Genomic DNA, 25,121 nt, shown 5'->3' with positions numbered 1-25,121 from the left:
ATGTCTTATACCTAGACTGATATACTGTCTCCGCTCAGAATCGTTTTTCTTATACAATGATATTATATCATTGAATTCAAATTTAATACCATCCATTATACAGTGACCCACTTGTAATCTACTTTACAGCAGAGCGACATCTACCTACCCTCCTTTTTTTAATGTTATAGCTATAGAAAAAAAACATGAGTTCTATATGAAAAATAATTTGAATAATTTTTATCAAAATTTGAACTTAAAATGCATATTTTAAATATTCAAGCTTTTTTACTAAGTGAAAAAGTTTTTTTTAGAGAATAGTTAAATTAAGTAAAAATTAAAAAAATTATTTAGGGCTATTATTTGCTTAAAAAGAGTCAAAATAGTTTCATAATTTTACCATGTATGGAAAATAGTCATTTTAACATTTGGTGAACGTTTCTACTATCTACGGTTATTAGTTTTTGAGTTACACCAATCCATTATAAAATTACCACTTTTTTCACATTATTTTTGTTTTTCCTGACACTTTCTAAAACTACTGGGAATTTTTCTATTTTATTCTCTTATAAGTACCAACTAGATTCACTTAGAAAAGGGGATGATGTTGAAAGTCAGAATATTGTTATTACCCCAATTTTTTATGACAAATGACAAATTAAGGAGACGTAAGCGTGGTAATTGAATTACTCCATATTATTTTTGTTTCCTTTTAGTAACTCGACGTTTTTATACCGGCCACGTAGTTGTATACACTAACGACTTTTTTATATTTCACGCCTTCTACGATACAAATTAAACAAGGTGAACATACAAATTTTACCATTCAGATTAGGTCATAACAGTAATATATACTTTTATAATAAATTTTAATAATTATTATGATAGTATAATATATTAAACTATTATTATTATTATTATTATTAAATTATTTAATATTGATAATAAATAAATAATGATTAATTATAGGTATATTATTTATTTAATTATTATTAATAATAAATGCAATATTTTCACCAAACATTAAATCTACCGAACGTAATACTGCTAGTAAAATATATTACAAACTTTAATAGCAGTATCCCAACACATATCATGAATTAATATGATTGGTATATAGGGCATACTCATTGGCTCTTTGTCAGAATCGTTTTTTGTATACAGTGGTTTATCATTGAATTCAAATTGGTCACATGCATTACAGTGACTTACTGGATGACACGGTATACTCTACACCTATAATTGTACAGCATAATGGTTACATACTTCCCCTTTTTTCATTTTCTTTTAATATATAAAATGATTGAGTTCACTATCAACAAACATAAAAACACATTATCATTGATCAAGTTCTCTTCTATAGTATTCATTGAGCATTGTCAAAATATATTGAATTACAGCGTGTCACTGTCAATATAATTTCAGTTACAGATCTTTGTTCGTTGATGGTTATTTTATTGTAACTGAATAATACATATTTATACCTAATGGGTAGTTTTATATGGTCACAAATTAATTATACTTGTCATAACTCATAATCCTATAAACGAAAAATTTCTCCTAAACAATAATAGTTGTGTCAACATGCCATTCTTCAAATATTTTTTTACAATAAAATATATCATATAGGTATTTAGGGGTTTAGATAGGCAACATAATATACAGTTGTTTGAACTATTGGTACCAAACGCCTTAATAATTAAACACTTCGTAAATGTAATAATAATGTTAAAATTCAACTATTTTTAAACTATTACAATTTTTAAGCAATCATATTATCACTTATCGATAACGCAATAAAATTTCGTAGATATTCAGATATGATATTGTTAAATAATATATTTACGAATTACGTACGATTTAACTTCTTGGGAACACGATTGCATACGTAATTTTACTTATCGAATAACAAAAGGATCCCTCAAATATGACACGACTGCGTACTAAATATGTTCCAACTTAGTTAAATTTCTAATTATATAATTTACGAAATTATTATTTTTCCAGATTAAAAAAAATCTGATCATATTATTATTATGTTGTACCTATGGGTAAACACGAGTTCGACTAAAAAATTAAAAACGGTCTAGTATTGTGAAATACTTGGAGTATATGACCGCTAATTATTGAAGATAAAGAAGTTCATCAAAATATTTCTGTTAATTTTATATTTATTATATATTTTTATATTTTATTGAAGTTTGAATACATTTTAAATTGGATAGAGTAATTTGTATAAATACCAACCTCTTGAGATTTCTCCCATTTTTATCATAGTCTCAACTTGAATCACAATTACCATAATTTTAAATTACCTACTCCACTTGTTGGTTGATGAGAAGTGAGAACTGTTGGCTGTTGTATACATTTTGTGGAAGGTTTCTAGACTGTTTGGCGTTTGTTCTATACTTCTATGTAGGTACATTTATTTTATTTTATTAGATATGTTATAGAAAATAAATAGTAAAATTCGTTAAATTTGACAAGATTGCACAGTAATAAAATTAATTAAACATACGGAATTACGTGTTATGAAAAAAGTAGGTACTTACCACTGATAAAGTTAAATAATGTAAGAATAACACATATATCGCGTTAAAGGTCAACAGTTTATTAAATAGTTTCATGGATACTTTCGATGTCTAGACAGGAATATATTCGATAACTGGTACCAATTTATTTCCATTTATTATCATTGTACGAAAAATTAATTTTAAAATATTGGACGAGATGTCACGTAAAAATCCATTGACCCGTGAACAATTCATCATATCATTGTTTATGCGTAATATATAATATGGATAGGTGATATATTACATTATATTATATTATAATATAATGCAATAACTTTAATTCTTAGTTTTTAATTAAATCATCGATCGATCTATACCGAATCAAATTATTATGACCATATGCACTGCAATATTTCTGTAAGTAAACATTTTTCCCTACGACCTTTTGCGCCCTGACTAATGGCCCAATGATAATATTTGTAAACAACTTTCATGCGATTTATGATTAGTATTAAAATCATTATAGTCCATACCTACAAAAACCATTAATTAATATAATGTGATAATAACAATATGATATACCTATACTATGTTTGTACTTTACGACTAATGTGCTTTACAAGATTGAGAATACTATTACACTAATTATGCGGATAAGGTGGTTTTACACTTTTATTATGTAGGTATTATTTGAACATTGTTACAACAGGAAAATATTACTTATTCGATTTATCTACAAACTAAGCTATAAAAGATACTAGATGTACTAGATGGAATATGCTAAGGATGGGCAATCATTTCTGTGTAAAAACTTATTTTTTTATTTGAAATGCACTATGCACCACGCAATTGAACTATTATTTATAATGAATTCGGAATTTCGAATGTCAGTAATTTAGCAGAAAGTTACAATTTAAACTAGGTAAATTATCTCATTTCTAGAGAACTGATATTTTTAATTTTTTTTAAATCAATAGTAAATATTTTAATGTCCTCAAACATTTGAAACTGTTTAATCTTACAAATTAATTTATAGATAAATTATTTTCTTAAAACTCAAACGGCCGTTTTGAGCCGTTTCAATAAACTTCGAAAACCGTTTACATGTTCATTTTTCCGATACCTGCAAGGCCCAGGATTTATTTAAAAATATAATTAACGACCACCGCATACACAACACTATGCCTTTTTGTGCTACATAATTTCTCAGATCTTGAAGACTTAAGTTATTCGTTCTCGTTTATCATTTAAGCGTCGAGTAGGTATAACTTATAAATGAAAAAGCTAAAAAAAATGACTATAAAGCGATATTTAAGATTGAAATCCGTTTGAATTTATCGTTTTTACGTGCATCAGGTATTTTACCTAAACGAACAAACCGACTAACGATACACCTATATATGACAGCCAGAAAACAATAAAATATGCTAGGAGAGATCGATAATATCTTGTTCTCGTAAAAACATGATAATATTATACCACGTACAATATTATAATAATATTGTAGCTGCTATATTATATCATTTAGAGTTTAAACAGCCGACGGTGGCCGGACACCATCAGTGGCGACAAGCGGTCAGAGCACGCGTCGTGGTATCTCCAGCAAATCAGGTATATACCAATAATATGAGCGTATGTGTGTATATATATATATATATACAGTAAACATAGTCAACAGTGTTATGTATATACACGAGAACGCGAGGAGGCGTCGTTATTTTTTTTACAGCCATAATAAAATAAGCGTGCGCCACGTGCAGCGTCTATATGTATAACGTATATATGTATAACGTATACATTTATAATATTATTATAATTTATAATACATTATCAATATACCTATAGTAGGTACTAACAATATCGTTAACAACCTTATATAGCAGCTCTCGACCGTGTGTGTAGCCGTTTAATACTATAAATTATATTACTTAACAGTAATGACTAATGAGGTATGGAGCGATTTTTCACCACGACATACCCGTTAAATTCGTTTGCGACTATAATAGTCCTTTATCCATTGGATTCTGAAGTTTTTTCGTATTTTGTTTGCGGATTTTCACTTAGATACTATAAGATCACTTCGAATGATCCACCCGTTTGATTCTTTGGCGAATTTCCGTCGACCTGCGGCGCCGAACATAATAAATTAACATGGCCTATACTATAGGTATACCAACATAATATTATATATTATACATATATATATTATTTTACTATATGAGTGTGTGTATGTGATATTATTGTCATGTACGGTAATACTCTACTCTAGTATAACGTGATTAAACATTTACTAACACGGAAACTTCTACAACTATTTGCGTTCCAATAGCAATCCGAGATTAATCCACGCAGTAAAAATCAGGTATTGTGATAATATTGACAAGTGACATCAAAATGTGAAATATGTACTACCTGTACTAGAAAGTAGAAAACTAGATTTTGAAATCAGAAACACAAATAATTTAAAAACATATGTAGGTACAGATAATTGTTTCAATATATTTGTAATTTATGCTTGTGGTAACGCAATTTAAACACGAGTTACGTTTGCACGTGGTAATTTTATGATAACTAGGTATTCAAATTGGATCTACAGTCATAATAGGCGGTCGTCGTAGTATTTAATAGATTGTTAAATATTAAATTATGTAAAATATTAATAAATTATTGTCATCAAAAAGAGACTTTCAAGCCAACCTCTAAATGGTAACACTAATAGGATGGACTAACCCAAACTAGTTTTCAAATGTGGGATCCAACTTGAGGTTCCCCTAATTAATATACCTGTATCCTGTATATAGATTGCAATCTGCATCAAAGCTAATCACTGGGGCGTTATTAGTCCACATACATAATAGCACCTATGTCCTACATAATATATAGTATAATATAATCACTCACAAACTGGCACACTAAAAAGTCAAAATTACAGTCTATAGGTTTATTACGCGCCCCTGGATCGACGATATATTTTTTTTTAAATACTATAATGTAACGATTAAGCAAATATGTATATTGTATTATTATATGTTAATAGGTACTAATGTACTATTAACGTGATGTAACTACTTTTATGAATACAATTACGATTATCGTGTAGCATATGTTGATTTTTCTCTTTTCGATCCCGTTTAGTATTGAGCGATAATACCACAGCATGCATACAAATGGTGCGCAGTCGCTGGTGCAACGAACGTCCAATGACATCTTCGTGGGACTGCCAAGTCAAGTTCCTGCCGATGGTGGTGCCGACCCGAAGCGACCGTCTGCAGGCCGACAACTTGCTTGCGTGCGTGGATAGCAAGGACACGTTCTTGATGAACTGCCCGCGGATTCGGGATGACGGTGCAGAGCTATCCGACGAATGTAACCACCTGAAGACCAACAATAGGGGCTGCACCAGAAGCAACTACAAGTGTTCCGCGCAAAAACCGGTTAACCAGGTGAATAAACACAGATAGATATTAATCATACGTCATAATAAGTACCTAATAATCTTTGTGTATTGCAATTATTTCCCCATCAGTGTTCTAATTCAAATAAATAAAAAAAATCGTGTAGGTAATCGAAGAATTAGTCGAGACATTTTTAAAAAGATTATATCCTTAAGGTCTCAACTAAAAAAAATTGTAATATATGTACCTATTTCAAATTATTTTTCTACTTTGAAAAACGATCGGACCGTATAGCCTCTATCTACAGTATAATTACTTTTCACGGTTGGTATCTTAATCTGTGTCGTATAGTCACTCCAATTATCTGATTACTGTGATTTTCCATCCCATCTTACGGGGTATTCATAATAGCCGTTTCTTGCGAGTTGATCACACAATCACTAATTGTTCGGTTATTTTTTTTTGTCAGCCCTATACACGACCAGGCCATTTTTTACATTTTACTCCGTACGGCATAATATGAATACAAGGATGCGCATATTTTGATGCGTAATATTATAAACACACTACACACGTCATGGAATTCGCACTGTATACGTATACCATAACCTACGTATACAGTCGTATTTTAGGACATGTGCCTTGCAGCATACATATGGACCATTTATATTGTAATTGAAATCACTCGTTTAGTATATTTATCTCGGAATCGGTTTTCTTGCTACAAGAAAAACCGTAGTGTTAACTATACCTGTTACTTATATATTGTATAAAAAAAACAAATCGAGACATTTTATTAATTTTCTAGACTCTTAGGTATATTAAAAATAATTAACAATTAACAATTGACAATCCAATTATGAAATCGAGCATTGTATCTACAATAATATAATAATATCTACATAATATTATGTTTTTTAAGGCTGTAATGTTGTTCGGCGGCTGGAGCCGAAACATGGCTGACTTTGTAACAATGAATGACTTGATGTCGTTGAAGGACCGACTGCTTTCCTGGGGATTCGCCGAGAACAACATTCGGACGTTTTTCGCCAACGGCATAAATATGAGCATGGACGACGGTGAGTGTTTATTTTATCGTATTATCCAAATATTTTCAATCGTTCTTGTGAAATTATTATAATATAACAGTGGTGTATCCAGGGGGGGAAAGGGCCTCCCCCAAAAAAAAAAAAATATATTAAGCCTGGATCCACCTCTGTAATATAATATTATATAGGTAATATAACTAAAATATTATAATTATTGCCTGCTTATTAGTTATTGGTTTCGTAACACTCTTATAACACTATCATCATACCTACATTTTATGCTTTCAGACGGTATCGTCAGTTCAACAACAGTTAACAACGTAGAACCGGCCGATAAGTTAAACATACGCAGATACATCAAAGGAGTCTGTAGCGCTGCACGGTGTGCCGACACGTTCTTCCTATACCTGTCCAGCCCGGCCAGGAGAGACGGAAACGCGATACTCTGGGACGCCAACGGCAACGGAATCGTAAGTAACTCACCGTAATACATATGGTTACATAAAATAATATGTGGGAATTTAATAATTTGCATCACTCACAGTAGACGAACACGAAACTAGTTTAAAGGGTTCGGTGCCGATTTTCCAAATCATCCAAAATTCTATATAATTTGAAAATTATATTTTATAAATCAGTTGCCATCTTAATTATAACACTTTTCCACTAATATACTGCCCAACATCTATTTAGGAGGGAGGGGTTGGTACGATGTATTATGTTAACAAAAATGCCTTCTATAGTAGAATGACTTACCTAGTAGAATTATCGGATTTTGATAACGAATTTTTTTTATCTGAAAAAAAGTAAACTTTCTGCAATACGCGACATTAAACTCCGATTATTTATTTCATTTCAAATAATGAAATAAAATAATTTATAAAAATAAGCCTTTTTAAAGACATATAGAAATTTTTAAAAGCCGAGTTCACTGCTGTAAAATAATTCCCTCTATTAAAAAAAAAAAAAAAATGGTTGATCTTCATGACAGGATCATTATTTCAGAAGATATGTGGATAAAATTACATCAGCAACGGGTGCCTTAAGTATATATAATAATAATAACCTGAATATATATAATGTGAGGCTTATACTGAATCCGCTTTAGATTTATGTATATAAAAAACGATAAACGTTGAAAGAAGCTAGCCTTTTGCAACGATGTTATAGGTCAATCACTATTTAATACTATGTATATCCGGCGAATATGTTTTCATCAAAGAAGAAATACTCCTGTATTCAATAATATTTATATATTATTAGCATAATTAGGTCGTGTTTACGGATCTGTTTACTATAGCAATGGCCATTGGCCAAAACTACAGATTAGCGATTAACTTAAATAAAACTTTAAGCATTGTTTGTGGTGGGGTGGGACCGATTTCATAAGAGATTTTGACAAAAAAATACTCTTAGCCCTTGGGATTTAGCCAGAATATGCGAAATAATTCTAGACACGGCTATATGATTCCCGTATATATTAAAGTTTATATTGACAGTGCGACGGTGCCATATACAGTGTTATTTATTATTACCTATATTATGGTATATATTAGGTATATTGGTATATACTTTATCTAAGAGAGGTATATTATGAAATTCTAAAAGGATTCATGTAAATATTTTAACGATTCATCACGATTATGTAAAATTACTAAAATTTAGGTACATAATATAATATATTATATAGGTCAAATTGAAAATAAATTATACATAGTATAAAGCTAAATGTACGATGTACCTAAAGTAAATACCTGCAGCTGTATACAGAGTGGTTCATCCAGTCTGCTCACCCCCTTTTTTCTTCAATTATGCAGTAATTTAAATATGATTTTGAAATTTTTAAATATACTTAAAAGCTAAAGATCATATTTTCAATTTTTTTTAAATTTTTGTACCTACTGCTATTGATTATAAATACTAGTATTAATATTTAATTACTAATATTTATTAGTATATTATTTATAATCAATGGTACTACATACTCAAAAAGTTTCCATTGGAGATACAAATTTCGGATTTTCAAATGAGAACCCCTCTTTTAATTGAACATTTTTCTAAAAAATTTGGCGAACCAACAATCAACATCAAAACTCAAACGAGTAGTTTTTGAATTTGGATATTTAACTTTGTATACTAACCACGATTTAAGATAGTATTGTTATGTTATACCTATATAAAATAAAAATATGACGTATAACGATCATATTATATTATAAATTATAAAATAGTCTACTAGAACCGCAAGCACCAAGAGCAAGATTTAAATCGTATGCCGTCTTATCATAACTCGTTGCAGCAGTGTATCTAGGATTTTTCAAGAGTGAGGTATACAACTTTTTATAGACATTCGGTATATACATAATATTATATTCATATTATTGTATACATGTTGTATTGTGTACAACATTTGATCTCCAGGGGGGATATGACCCCCATATCATCCCCGGCCCGTAGATACGCCAATGGCTCATTCCATGATAATATGGTTGTAAGATACGGGGGATATGATGATAAGGAAAATGCAATTAATATAATCAATTAGCATTTATAATTTGTAAAAATAGTCCAAGAATAATAAATACATTATATATAATTACATCTATTTTTATATTTTTGTAAAACGATTTTTAAGGATTTATCGTAGGTAGGAATAAACATATTTGAGAATCTATACTCGTTCGTTCGAATTTTCAATTAGGTGCATCAAAATTGTTTCAAAAATTATCCACTAAATAATTTACAGTAGAAACTGTTAATGGGGATTCTCAATTGAAAAACAGAAATTTGTATCACCACATGTCACTCCATAAATGTCACAAAAAATCTTAAAACTTAGAAAATATGGTCTTTAAGTATATTTAAAAAGTTCCAAAGAACTTAGAATTTTAATTTATTTATTACTAAATTAAAAAATGGGGTGAACATGCTCGATGTATCATCCTGTATAATATAGTAAACATTTCCAATATTTTTATTAACCTAAATACCTAATTGAATAGTGAAAACCGACTAATTTAATTTAATAATAATTATGATTATCATATTAAATAGACAGGTAGTAGTAGGTACACATTTTATTATACTATGCTTGGATATACATTGTAAGCATATAGACGATCAACACGTGGTTCGTAAACAGAATTAGTAAGTACATCGGTAACTCGAATCTGTGAAAGAGCGAATGAACAATAAAACAAAAACAATGAATAGGTAATAATAATTTTATGACATAATTAAGATCAAATGGATAAAACCTTGGGTTAATTACAATAGTACCTATAATTACTACAAGTAAGTAGGTACGAAACATTCGGTCAAATTCACAAACACGAAATGTTTAGGCGGTAACGTAAAATTAAGTATTTCTACAAATAATGTTTGAATTAAAAAAAAAAAGTCGTTTAACTAGTAAAACTTCTTATAACGATGCGGTCTCGTGTGGGCCGATCCTACCTAGTATTATACATTATAGTATATATATTAATACCTAGCTATAGAATAACTTACTATATGTCAAGTTGTTTCGATGACATAAATCGTGGCGACACGAATTTTATACACCGCCAGATTGGGTGGTATTGTGAAACGGCCAATCCGATCGAATAATACACAATGGTAATAATTTATTATGCCGGTAATAATACGAATTTTTGAACGAATTTAAAAACCATTACCCACGCAGTTTATTGTAAGCAGATATGTTACATTAGAAACGATAAATTATTATTATAGGGAAGTAGGGAACGCATATTATATGAATTTACTTTGCCGAAAAACTACACGTGTGTAAACTAGTAAACAAATAAATATATAAGTTATAGCAGTTAAATGGTTCGATTAATTGTGATAGGTACTCTATAATGCTATATAATAATATTATACAGAGATTTTCATACTTTTTTTTTGCGTTACATCACATGTATTCAATTGCATTCAATCTACCACTAATGACAAACAATACAACTACCTATGCAAAATAATAAGTCAGTTAAAAAAAACATTGAAATATTTTTCATATTATGTGTGATATTCATTAATCTAAAAAATATGTTTATTCGTCGTTCCATTTTTAGATGCAGGAATTGCATTACTGAGCATATATTTTATCAACATAAATAAATAAATAAACAATTTTTTTAATCACCGTACCAACCGTATGTAATCTTCTACGTACATATTATTATACTTTTACTTACCTACCTACCACAATGCATATAATATGCGTTTCACAATTAATTTGCTGAACTATATATATATTATCATGTATTGACGATATTATATTAATGTTATGATAAAAAATTTAAATTATTATTATTTATTACTACATTTAAATTAAGTAATAACTATTACTTAAACTAAACATGAATATTTTGGTTAAATTATTGTAGTTGCAGTTTTACTTTTTTATATTTAGGTACTAACACAATGGTTAGAAAAGAAGACCATTGTAAATTATAGGTCAAGTAAAGAATATCGCGATTTAAAATAAGCTGATCTATAAATGAAACTATTAAGTGTTTATATTGAATAAATCACAACAGAAGTTAAAAAACAAATATCTAATCGAAATAGCCAATAACTGAAGTTACTAATTAAAATTCATTAAAAATATAAACGAAGTTTATAATAAATTGATAGAATACAAAAAATAAATCAATTTATTTTTATTCTAAGCATTTTTAACTTATTCATTCCAAGGTCTGAAAAGAGCGATCGCCTGTATATTATTATAGATATTATTTTCGGGAATAAATTATAAAATTATTATTAAAGACATAAAACGTGGAACATCAACAGAATTTTATGTTAATTTTCATATAAAATGTACCTAGCTTAGAATGATAAAGTATTAAAGTTATATGTTATATATGTATAATAAAACTAATTTGTGTTCTCATAGAACTTATGTAATAAATAAATACAATTCTCAAATTACTATTGAATTTATTATGATCTCAACTAAGTGTATTAAAATTTATTTGACATAAAAAATAAAATATAGTAAATTTGATTCTAAGCATCTATAAAAACGATGTCGTGTGGATATATAGAACACATTAGATTCACTATAATTATACACATACTGTGTATACATAATACATATAAGTATTAATTATATAATACTATATCAATATCAAGTAACAATTTATTATTTTATTATTTTTTTAACTACTATCTCCAAAAATATTATTTAAAAATCCAATATAGATAAAGATCTGTATCATATATAACGAGTATTATTAAAATATTTTCATGGAAGCCAGCTAGTTAAAATAATATATGTGTTTCAAGTATGTGGAATCTTCGTTCCCACTGTTCCCAGCACATTCCGTTTTGTTTCCGCAGAAACCCGGTTTTAAACGGAAAAATAAGATACTCTATCATTCACGTGATTAAGCATAAATACCTATTTCATTGTAAGTATGTTCTTATAAAGCGCCACCTGCACATTTACAACATAAATGCTCAATAATTTATCATTTAAACAAAATATTTATACTTTTATCCGATTTATGTATGATAATATTTTTGTTTAGGTATGTTAAAAAAGATTCAAAATTGAATGCAAGGTTACAATAGTTGAAACATGTACTTACCTCAATTAATTAATATTAAAAATATGTATTGTGCCTGTGTACACGATAAGGAGTCGCAATAATGCATCGATTTTCAACTTCAACATCTTGTTCGATAAGACAGTGAACCTAAATGGTGCATTGAGAAAGTCAACATTTTAAATTCCCAGTAGTCCCAAAAGCGCCCGGTAAAGCCAAAAAAAAATTAAGGAAAACGGGCATTTTTACGCAAAAACGGTTTTTGACAAAATCGATTTTTGTTTTTGGTGTAATTCTAAAACAAATTACAGAAGACTGTATGACTATAACATTTTAAAAATATTTTGACTTGTTTTTAGCTGTTTACGGACATTTTCAGTTTCCAATTTTTTCAATTTTTTTAGTTTTTTTTCCATAAATATCAGTAAAATGTTATTCATTGCGGGTTAAAAAACTTCAAACTTTAATACAAGGCTCCTAATGTATTGTGACAATGGCAGTTGTAAAATATTAAAAATACATAGGCACATTTTATATAGGTATTTATATAATGTTCAACTTTTATGGCTAAGAATTGAAAATTTAAAACAAGGTTCCACATAAGCATGTTATTATGTAACAAAAAAATATAAAAAAACCACAGTTTTTTCATAGTTTTTAATGTTTGAATTTGGATAAAATTAGTTATTTAATCGAAGAAGTTCGATTTCAGTTTTTTGTTATACCTATTTAAAAAATATTATTCGTGGGTACTTGAAACTTCTAAAGTATATTATTATGTACAATTAATATGATAATAAACGAATAATAATAATTTAACTTAACCGCCTACCGTATTAATAAAATCAATATAAATATAATATAAAATATTCTAGGCTGGCAAACCGTTTCCGCTCAGAATTGTTTTTCGTATATAATGATGTTATATAATTTAATTAAAATCTCACACCATCCATTATATACTATATAGTCACCCACTTGTATAATCTACTGTACAGCAGAGCAACGCCCACTTTCTTTTAATTTGAATTTAACATTAAATTTACTAATAATAAATTAATAAGTGAATATACTAAATTTATTCCCGAGAAAAAAGTTTTAAAAATCTTGTTGGTGTAAATAGTGTTAGGTATATATACTATAATATAGTGTTTGAAACAAAATTTTTATCATTATAGTTCCTGTCACAGTTTAATAATTCTGTATTTCTGTTAGAAGAATATATTCTAAAAGTTATAACTCACTTTTCTTAAAAGTCATGTCGAATATCGCTGCAGTACCGAGTATTATGTCATCCGAAGCCGACATTCGCTCATCGTCCGCCGAATTGATACACCGAGTTTTCACCGTCCTAAGAAACGGCCCAGATGCAAAATCACGCTGTCGTGACACGGCGGTTTCGTCAGTCCGGCGTCCAGGCGATGGAGTTCAATGCCAAAGGTCGTAGTACAGACGGCTTCAGCGGATGATGCATCTGATGTCGAATTGCCGTCTGTCGCCTCGTCGACGCGGGTATCGATCGGTTCACCATCTGCCGACGACTCGACGCAAACGGTTTCGGCGGATCCGTCAAGTGGCCCAGCCGCAATGGTCGTGGCAAATTACGCAAGTCCGAAGTTCCGTTTTTACATTTTGTTAGTCAACGTGGCAATAATGACGACCGATGCCGGTTTTGTGGTTTTCTTCGGCCGACGACGAGCACGACCCGGCGCGAGTTCCGATCGAGACGTCCTAGTTTGGAAACAGCCTAACGAAAGCTCAAGTACAGACAGCTGAGTGCATGCGAGTTCGCTGCAGAACCAAACTGAAATCCACCGGTGCAGTGATGGAACAGACCCGGTGACCGCTGCAGTGGCTAAACCCAAGCGCCGTTTGATGTGAAAGCGGACAAAGCGGTTCGTCCGCCACTTGTTGTGATGCACTTGACAAAGGTCATATACATTATGGTCTATAACATACAGAGTGTATATAATGTTCGAATGCTCTTAGTTGAATAAAAGTTATACTTAGAATATATAAGACTGTTATATCTGTACAGAAAATCTGTTTATGATTTATTCAAATAAACGTTTTTGTTAAGTTACCTATTTTTTTTTTTATATATGAATATTTTCTGAAACCACCAGGTTCCAGGTTGAACTAACTTTTGTCAAAAATATCACATACAAGTATACAACTTATAGAAGTTAATGGCAGCATTGCAATATAATTCAATATTTGAGACATTAAGCGCATCTGTATGGCTCTAAATTTATAATTCCTTTCTGAACCATAACAAAACGAAAAAATCGATTTTATTAAAAACTGGTGTTCCGCAAAGATTCCAGTTGTTTTTGTTAGTTTTTTTAAGGAAGTAATCCGCTCCAAAACGTGATGATACAAATAAAAACACTCACATCGACGTTGCATTGTAAACCCAAAACGTACCTCGCGTCGCTTCGCTCAGTATCTAAAATTCAATTGAAACCAATCAAACATATTTTTTTACACTAAAGCAAACAACACTGATAATATTATACGTTTGCTTGTAATGCGTTTTTTCTCCATAAACCGTTCAAATAAACAATATTCATAATAATTATACGTTCCTGTATCAATTAGCATATTATTATAATCTAATTAGAAATATTCAATTAAATTACTATAGAAAAAATGTTAATTTTAATTAAAAACTGTTTTGATTAACTCAAAATAACTAGATATATAAATCAAGTATTCAGATTTAAATCTTAACCTACCTATATTTATGAAGTAACTATGTAAATAAAAGTATTTAATACACTTGTTGTTGTTTTGCTACCGAATTATTAAAATAAGTATATAATATATATTAATATATTATATTATATACTTAAAAATAAAATTGTAATTATTGCAATCAACCTGTTAATTTACAGAAAAATGTAATTTTGTTTATATAGTTACGTGTATAGCATGAAGAGTGTAGATCAAACATATGGCTTAATGAACTATAAATTATAATAAAATATTCCACTCATTCAAAAAATAAAGGTTTATTAAATCACAAGCTATATATTATGAATTTATATAAATTTATTTGTAATGAAATTTCCTAATGGCAAAAATAAACATTCACCGGATAATGTTTTCCTCAAAATATGATATTATTTAAAAAAAATATATTATGTAGATACCTATTTTATATTTAATAATAAATACATTCGTTCAAATTATGACTTTTGGAAATATACCATTTTAGGTGTTTCCTGCATGTAATGATACTATATTTGCACTTTCTATCAAACTAGAACAGCCTTTTTACAGTACATTTCTATGCATTAAAATTTTAACGACTAATTTCCAAGTTATTAAAAATTACATACTAAGAAAGATAGTGGATATAATATGTAAAGTATTAGGCACCTAACGTATTGATTTGTGTAAGTGGAGGGCTTTGCACCCGAACGTTTTATTTGGGTTTCGGGTTTCTGGTGCTGGATGTATTCAATATTTCAATGTTAAATTTCAATGAGGAAGGTTCAATTACTGTGTCCAAACACAGCCACACAGGTATAAGTGTATAACAAACATTTGTGTCCTCATAACTGTTATTATTTCGGTTGATTTTATGGGACATGGGTTAATTCAGGTGTTATTTATACCCTGTTCCAAAAAAGAAGACATTTGGCTGCCATGAGCAAAACTGGTTTTGCTAGGTAAATCTGGTATCTTCTCTTTTGGAACAGGATGTCAGGGTATAGTTTAGCAAAAACTAAATTTGAAAACTGTCTATAATATAATCTTTTTAAATCATAGAATATTCCCTGGAATATTATTTCGATTCATTAACTAGTACTACTGGACGTTACTATTAAGTACAATGATTCATCCATACAAAACTAATCAATAAAAAGTGAAAATGGGTTGATAAAGAGAAATATTGAATAATTAATACAGAAATATAAATAATACAATAATAGGTAATAACAATATCCAACTAACCACAATTGTTTTCGAATTATGGTGGCCTTGATGTAATTATTAAATCTCCTTAATCATTTAATCTAATTATTAAATATTTTTTCATGGACGTTTTTTTATCGTGTATCTAATAACTTTAGTCCAATAAAGTGCATAACCATTATTTAGACTAAAAATTGTGGCTAAAAAGAAGATTCTTTCAACAATGGGTCTTTAAAAATATTTTAAAATTCTGAATTTAAATAAACTCATAATTAATGGGGAAAACGAGGACGAACATGCTCATTGTTAATCAATCAAATCGAATCAATTGAAATAATTATAATATGTACGTGTTTACTATTGCCAAACCACAGTGGACAATTAATATATGCGCCTTATATAATATTATAGTAGTTACAATTTTACATGTTTAATATTTGTGACCGTAATATTATATTGTGCGTATAATATTATACATTTATACATTTCACCTGTTATAATAATTTTATCATATTCCTGATTCCACAGGTGGAGAGCGACGAGATATACACGTCCAAGGAGTTCTTGCACGACATATCGCACTGTTCTGCTCGCCGGGTGGTCGTCTTTGTCGACCAGAGTTACAGCGGCATGCTGGTACTGCACGCCCAATTCCAGCGTCGTCGCGTCGAAAACGTCATGATCATACCGACCACTAGCATGGATGACTGGACGCCCAGGCACACTTTTAACGCGTACATGAGGGAATCCAGCAGGACCGCCTGTCTATCCGAGTACATCAAGGTGAGTCGTCTGTAACGATGTAATTATAACAATATCGTCAAATGTGTTTTACGAATATTATTTGACGAATAAATAGTTCTGTTATCACGTGTTAACGTATGAGACGTAGGGCCGTTCTTAAAATGTCCGGTTAAATGGCTGATAATGCTAACTGGCAGAATTTATTTTGTGTTGCCGATATTATTCTGCCGGTTAGCGTTAACCGATACTTAACCGGACATTGTAAATTTGTAAGTACATATTATAAATTTACTAGATGTCGGTCAAACGTCACAAGAAACGCTTTTAAACTATTGATTTTGTATACAATAGACACCTGTTACTTCTTATTGATATTGTTCTGTTAAAATTAAAATACGATGAGGATATTATCATAAGTATATGATATTATATTACTACATAGACATACACGGACAAAACGAAATTTGATATAGCGCTTTATGGTCGACTGCTGTCGCGATGGAAGGTTATATTATTCAACACACATAATATTATCGGTTTAAAAGGAACACGGGAAAAAAATGTAATTAAATATTAAATCAAAGACCTAAACAGTGGATCCGAATCACGTTAATAACACTGCACGTACCGCGTTTTCTGTTCTGCAGCACATGCGTGCAGGCATATCCAGATAGGTATTCTTTTCATGCCAAACACGTTCCTTATTTCGAAAACTATTAAAGTTTTTAAAATTAATCTTAACTACATCTAAAGTTTTGACAAAACAAAAAGACATTTTCGAAATCATTTTATTCTTATTAATTTTTATCGTTTTCACTTATCACTTTTGAAGGTTTCATTTTTTTTAGTGACAACAAATAGAATATACGGTAATAAATAAAAATTGATTTTTGAACAAGTAGTTAATTGGTTATATAGGTATTTAAAAGTAGACCAACATTTTGATGAGTACCCTGTGCCCCTGTGCCATTACTCTTCGACTATACATAAACTTTTAAAACGTATTACACGGACTTATATAACTTTAATTAACTACTCTTTCGAAAATCAATTTGTATGCATCGAAACACTCAGATAAAATATTCAACTTCGAAATAAGAAATTAACAATGTAATAGGTTGTAATTCAAAAAACGTAAAAACTTGAAAAATATACAGATTAAAAAATAAACTGGTAAAAACTCAATGTTAAATTTCAAATTATACAAAAAAAAAAAAATTCAAGAACGTTAATAGTTTCGAAATGATTAGTGTCTTTCGTTAAAAAAATCACCCGATGTACATAAATATTATATTATACATATGTATACTATATTTTATATATTTTATAGAAAATACATAATGTAGTAGTTAGGTAGATACGCTCACGACAACATTTTTCGCATCGCCGCGTACAATGGACGTATATATTTTAATCGCACACGCAACCATACAATTACAGGACGTCGGTGGCACAAATGCGCATTTGTCGGCACGCACTGTCGCCGCCGACCTGCAGTTAGTGAGATAGTGAGATCAGATAGATCCCGATCATATAGGTATATGTGCCTAAAAACAGAATCATATTTTTTATTCATCGTCGCCGCGTCGCTTTATACGTAGGTACCCTCTATATAATATCATATACTTTCAATAATTAAACAAAGAAACAATATTATATATATATATTATGATAATATTATTTTTTGTATTGGCACACCGCAAACGTGTTTTCTGCAGCAATGTTTCGCGATAGATAAATTATTGTGTTTCGCGTTATTGCGCGCTATTCTCGTTGACGTTTTTATCGTTTTATATTGGGGCTATTTTTTGTGCCGTTATATAACTCAATGTTAATCGAGTTTCTTTTTCTCCGGTTTTATTTCTAATTATATTATTGCTTTGTCCTTTATTCCTTTACACAATGCGTATAATATGTTTCGACCATATGTCGCGCCTACACGGGGATTGAATTCGTATATTTAGAAGGCATATAATATACATCTCGCGGTGCACGTGATGTACACGCAGACCGATCGACTCGACGTGCAACCGTGGGGCGTATGTCAAACCACTGCGATCGGTTATAGGATTTTCGTTTTGTTTTTTTTATTTCGGATATGCCACCATCGCTGCCTCCTCGCTATATAAGAGAGGATGTCGATGAACTACATATTTTTGTTCCTCTCTCTCTCTCTGTCCCGCGCACTACATGGCATTTTACCGTTCAGCAGAACCAACCTGGTGCATATAGTGCTGTGTCATTAGCTTCAGTATTACAGTGAATTGACCTTTAACTAAAAGTTAAGAACATTATCTGTGGACTGTGGCGTTCTTTATCTACGTTGGCTTTTTTACGATATTTAAATTCTCCATGCGAGTTACGAGTGTATTAAATGTTACTGTTTAAATACTCATTGTATTTATCGTAGAAAATCCAACGTAAGAGATAACATTCTAAACTTCAACTTTTATAATAAGTCAATGCACTCCTCCGCAATACTAGAGCTATAACAACACTAAGTTTATTCTGCTGAAGGCAAATTCGTTATATGTGGGTGGGTCGGAGAGTAAAATCAAATAGTGTGTTGATATTCTTTTCAAAAGTATAATGTTATTGTTATTTGTTACCCCTCGTGACCTTAATGTGTGCATTACATTATATGTTTGTACATGCCATCCCTTTTTACCATGGGACCTACATAATATAATATCATATCTTGTAATTTGAACTGCATAACTGCGTGGCAAATATAAAATATATAAATTGAAAATACTTGTGAGATAATACATTGTAAATAGTTGAAAGGATATAATATTATTATAAAAATATTAAATACTTATAGGTAAGTACGTCTTGTAAATTACAAATGAGTTTATTTTCATTAGCCTATATTATCATTATGCTATTTGTATAACAGTTGGCAATTTTAGGATATCAAATATCTATAGAGATTATAGTGAAAGCCGAATGCCAGATATAAAATTATGATACACATCTTTTATTGCTAAAAAATAATGTAATACCTACAGTGTTAAAATGTTGCGAAACGTTTATGAAACATAATGTAGGTACGTTTATGTACGTCGTTGTTAATATTCTATAAAGTCGTCATCCCTGCAGAAAGTATAGATGAATTGACTTATTATAGTTAATATATTTTTTTAAATAGACGGCGCGGTTCTTGCGTTCCACAGATTTACTATACTTACTACATTATGATAATGTATTAATGTGTTGGTATTAAATGGTGACAAATTGATCACCCTGTACGGATGTAGTATTGTAGTGCAATGTTTTCTATTATAATATATGCGAACGCGAAGTAGATTTCTAGAGAGAAATTTCATCTGGTATCCATACGTCTCTAAATTGGTCGCGGATTGACTGAAAAAGTTCCGGAATTTCACGTTTTCAATGACAAACGACTCCGACCTTAGAAAAACGAAAAAAACATATTAAACAATATTCACACACGCTATATTGCAGAAGTAGTATATTTTTATTATAATATATTATACATATACTACAGTACATACGTCATACGGTATTTCTAGTCTTCTCTTCGCTGTTTATACACAATTTGATTTACGCGCGATGCGTTTTGTATTTTGTGCGTTATAGAAACATTTGAGGCGGTAATGAAACAATTTTATTTTTCGATACACGCAAACATAATTAAGTTATTTGCATATCGTATTTTAATCAATTCGCAATCTAAGAGAATTTTTTTATGGAATTGCGTGATTAAAAAAAACCCATTTTAATGCTGCGGATTCAATGTAAATTCGCGTTCACTATTATTATACGAAGACGCCGATTAGACATTATAATATGACCCATTTTATCCTACATATAATATTATAATAGTCGTCTTTGTGATATTTATAATCGTTTATATTTATACGCGTACAATATGTCAATATTATAATATTATGATATTATATTGTGCACACACGAACACATTATAATGTTATAGGTAGGTACTTACTATGGGAACGGGTAGGTATATAATTTAATTTTTCTATCGGGGTTTAAAATTTTTTGGCTAGATCTTGTGTTGTTTTATTCATGGAGTGTACATTTTTTCGTACGGGTTAAAAAAAAAGTCGTCTTTAAAACAAGGACAATAAAAGAAATATTTGGTTCGATATTTTCTTTGTGTGCGTGTACGTATATATATACACCGGTTTCCACTATATCAATATATAATATGCAGTATGTACGAGTTACCAACGTTTAAGGAATAAGTCGTTCTTTCCTTCTAATGTAATATAGATGAACCGCACCGGACCGACTCCCGGACGCTGACCACTGTGCAGTGACGTTTAGACGATGCCCCGGGATTATATATTAAAAAAAAAATGAAAATAAGAAGAAAAAAAAAATGTGTATAACAACAACAAAAAAATACCCGTTTAACCGAAATTTTTACCGACCCGTAATGCGGTGGCCTTGAACACGGTATACGCGGTACATGTAATATAATATAAATTATGATAATGTTTGTATATTATTTTTATCTCTTTTTGTATATACCTACGTGTTTATACAGTCACTCTCTGGCGTAACTATGTCCGGTCAATAGTAAAGAAGTTATAGTAAGCAGCCATTGGGTCTCAATTCAGGATATATAGTTCGATATAATCATGGGGCTTTATATTTTTTGAGCCATTATAGCACCCCCCCCCCCTCCACCCACCACCGTATTGGCTTAGAATTCCTAGGCTCCTATGGCATTGCCCCAAGCCAGTATACAGTTAACGGAAACATACAATCTTCCAATGCTATAGTCTCGTGCCCTCGTGCGGACCTCGGGAACAATGCGAAATATTCAATCCTAGAATATATTCTATTCTACAGAAGAATCTCAGAATCCTACGATGCTTGTGCCGCGTATTTGTAAACGCGACAATCATAATATAAGAACCTATGTTCACGGGAGAGATTTTTTTCATACAACATCTAAATCTTCTGTGAGGTTAAAAAAAATCGGGGGGGAGGCTTGGACTCTTGGAGCCCCAGGTACGGGCTTGACTCCACTGCAGTCAGAGGAACTGTGCACGATTGTGGTGAAAATATCAAATTATTGAGATTTGAGTAGTAGAAACTACATAATGGCCAGGATATATGGCCTGCATATTATTTAGACGATGACGTGTTTACGCATCGTATATTATATTGTCATATTATGATAATAACTGTATAATAATTTATACTATAATCTATAATATTGTACTCACGACCTTTTACTCTTGTTTCAGCCTTTCCAAGAATCCCAAATGATGCCACCGGTGTACACGGGCGTTTTTATGGAGCAAGAAATGAGGAACATCTCTATATCGGGCATTAGGCCATGCTTACAACGATAATAATATAAAAAATAGCATGGCGGGTATTATGAGTATAATATCCAAGACCGCGCTGACAGCCATTTTCCATCCAACAATCGTCGAGTCAGCGGCAACATAATATTAATACTAATATCATTCCTCTCATTAACTTTATATAACATTAATTTTTTTTTGCTTTTATCGTAAGTATACGATTATTTAGTAGATACGCACGAAGTATATTCACTTCAACGATGTTGTTTATTTTTTTTTTTTTTATTATTATTATTATTATTATTTTTTTTTTTTTTATTAATATTATTAATTTGTTTATGCTTTTAAACAAAAAGTATTAATATAACTACTTAGCTGCAGTATGCTTACACCACTATGATGTATAATAAATTAATATTATATAAAATATGAACTTATTTCGTACTAACTACATCGCGAATATAGACGGAGAAAAACATGTTATGACTTTTATCCATCCTATAGTTGTAAAAAATCAAATTTTATGTTATTAATTTAATTATACATCACAAGCTTTTCATTTTTTAATGAGTGTGTTTTTTATTTTCACCCATATTAAAAATCATCGTGATTATTAGGTAATTTAAATAAAATGGTGTCGTCGTATGGTGTAGGCGTGTAGCTTTATAACAATACGATAAATTATTATAGTTAAAATTAAAATCACTCGTGGCCGTTGCATACCTAAATACTACAAATAATATTTGTAGACCCATATTTATGGAAAATATAAAAAGAATCTGATGTTATCTCAAATCAAACGCGTGTCCTGTGAAGATTGAATTGCGTTGCGACTTCCATATTATGGTGATACAACTTGTTGTATTAATGTAGTAATGTTTTATAACCGGTACTGTGTACACCAGATACAATGTACTATTATTATTATTACATACAGCAGCAGTACACTAGGTAAGTGTCACACATATTATTATGAATTATGATTTAATTTCAACAAATACGCGCATCCGTCTGTCTCCACGGCACGACTCTCTCGGGTACCGGATCGTCGTCGTATTATTACTGTCTACTGAAATAATAATATAATATATCATCGTTATTATTAATATTTATTGACGACGGATCCGTTCCTTGACTACCACATATTTCTAACACACGACTTGGGCATGATATAATATTATATTGTTGTTTTCCTCAACGTGTCTCCTTCGCCTTATTGTAATAATTATGTACCTGCACGGTTTGCAATCAAAACTCTCGCATATATAATAAAAAAAATATAAAATTATAAAAATATTACTTATGGTGATAGAATTAGTAATATTTTATTCAACACGTCATCATAGTATCACCCTCGTTTAAGAATTAATTTATTTTTATTTATAATTTATACATTTTTTAATAACTAATTTATTCAAATTCTTATTTTTATAATTTTTAAGTAAGTATATCGATAAGTACTTAATGATCATATTTTAAATTATTTAACTTTTTAGGTTTTTCATACCATTTAAGGAGTGTTCTATGGCTGTACAAACTTCTTTATTTCAAATAGGAATCAACCTTTTTTACTGTAAATTGTTGATGATTTTTTTGAAAATGTTTGTTTCTAAATCAAAATTTAAACTATCTACCTAGTAGTTTCACTGTTTCAGAGCTATTAAAATGTATATAGGTACTAAGGATAATAAATAATAACTAAAAAGATACCTATAGACTTAATACTGAATCTAGTATATTTATTATTGCCAAACAATTTTACATATTACAAAACATCGATGTATTAATGTTAATAAAATTATTATTTTCGAATCATTTTGGCCCCCATATATTCCATACCTACTATCGTGGACCTAGATAATATTATCTTTAACAGACAGATTTTATCTGGTTAATCATTTATAGAAAAAAGGGTGATTCTTTTTAAAAAAAAAATAAGTTAGTATCACCATAGGTATCATCACAGGTGACTCCTTAAATGGTATAACAATTTAAATAATTTAAAATATAGTCATTAAGACATAAGTATGTCTTAAAAATGTAAAAAAACCGAGTTTAAATAGAAAAAAATGTTTATGAGCATGCTTGGTAAATCGTTCTGTATATTACTTTTGTTATAGGTGTCGTATGTATGTATTTATGTATATGTATGTATGTATATAAATGTGTGCGTGTGTGTGTTTATAATATGATATACGACGCCTCGAACCACAATATTATGTTTGTTCAGTGATAGCCGATAGGTAATAGTTGTATTGATTAATGAATGTTGTACAGTGTACACTCGTCGTGTATATTTAGCTCTGCTAACGTGACGTGTCCGTCTTAAGCGCGACGAAACAACAATAATAATTGGTAAATATTTTATTATTGACCGCTAGAGCAGTCGTAATACGTTGTACCTACTTGCAAACGACCTTTTCGCGACATCATGTCGTTTATTTTTATTATTCTATCGTTCTTCCAATATTTTCTAGCCTGATAACTGATGCGCGACCACGTAGCGTTGATGTTGTTTTTTGATTCTATAGGTATGCATCGTGTCCGCATGTGTCAAATCGATAGGTAAATAATCTAAAATCTTACTGACGGATTCGCATCTCCAAATACTGGTTTACTTATCAGATATATTTTTCAAAATATAATCAGACAA

At 30.2% G+C, this 25,121-nt stretch overlaps 1 protein-coding gene across 1 annotated transcript in view; it reads left to right on the top strand.

Moving 5' to 3' along the window:
- Nucleotides 1-23,035, top strand: part of LOC100165051 — a 38,864-nt gene extending 15,829 nt beyond the window's left edge. Inside the window, exons 2-6 of the mRNA XM_008186071.2 lie at nt 5,628-5,935; nt 6,810-6,966; nt 7,225-7,406; nt 16,947-17,201; nt 22,406-23,035. Of these exons, the coding sequence (XP_008184293.1) occupies nt 5,628-5,935; nt 6,810-6,966; nt 7,225-7,406; nt 16,947-17,201; nt 22,406-22,513 (1,010 nt within the window). The 3' untranslated portion in view covers nt 22,514-23,035. The remainder of the gene's footprint in view (nt 1-5,627; nt 5,936-6,809; nt 6,967-7,224; nt 7,407-16,946; nt 17,202-22,405) is intronic.
- The last annotated feature ends 2,086 nt before the right edge of the window (nt 23,036-25,121 follow it).

The sequence above is a fragment of the Acyrthosiphon pisum genome, chromosome A2 (assembly GCF_005508785.2).
Source record: "Acyrthosiphon pisum isolate AL4f chromosome A2, pea_aphid_22Mar2018_4r6ur, whole genome shotgun sequence".
NCBI classification, from domain to species: Eukaryota; Metazoa; Arthropoda; class Insecta; order Hemiptera; family Aphididae; genus Acyrthosiphon; species Acyrthosiphon pisum.
Note: the sequence above shows the minus strand (reverse complement) of the source record. Positions and strands in the feature narration are given on the sequence as shown.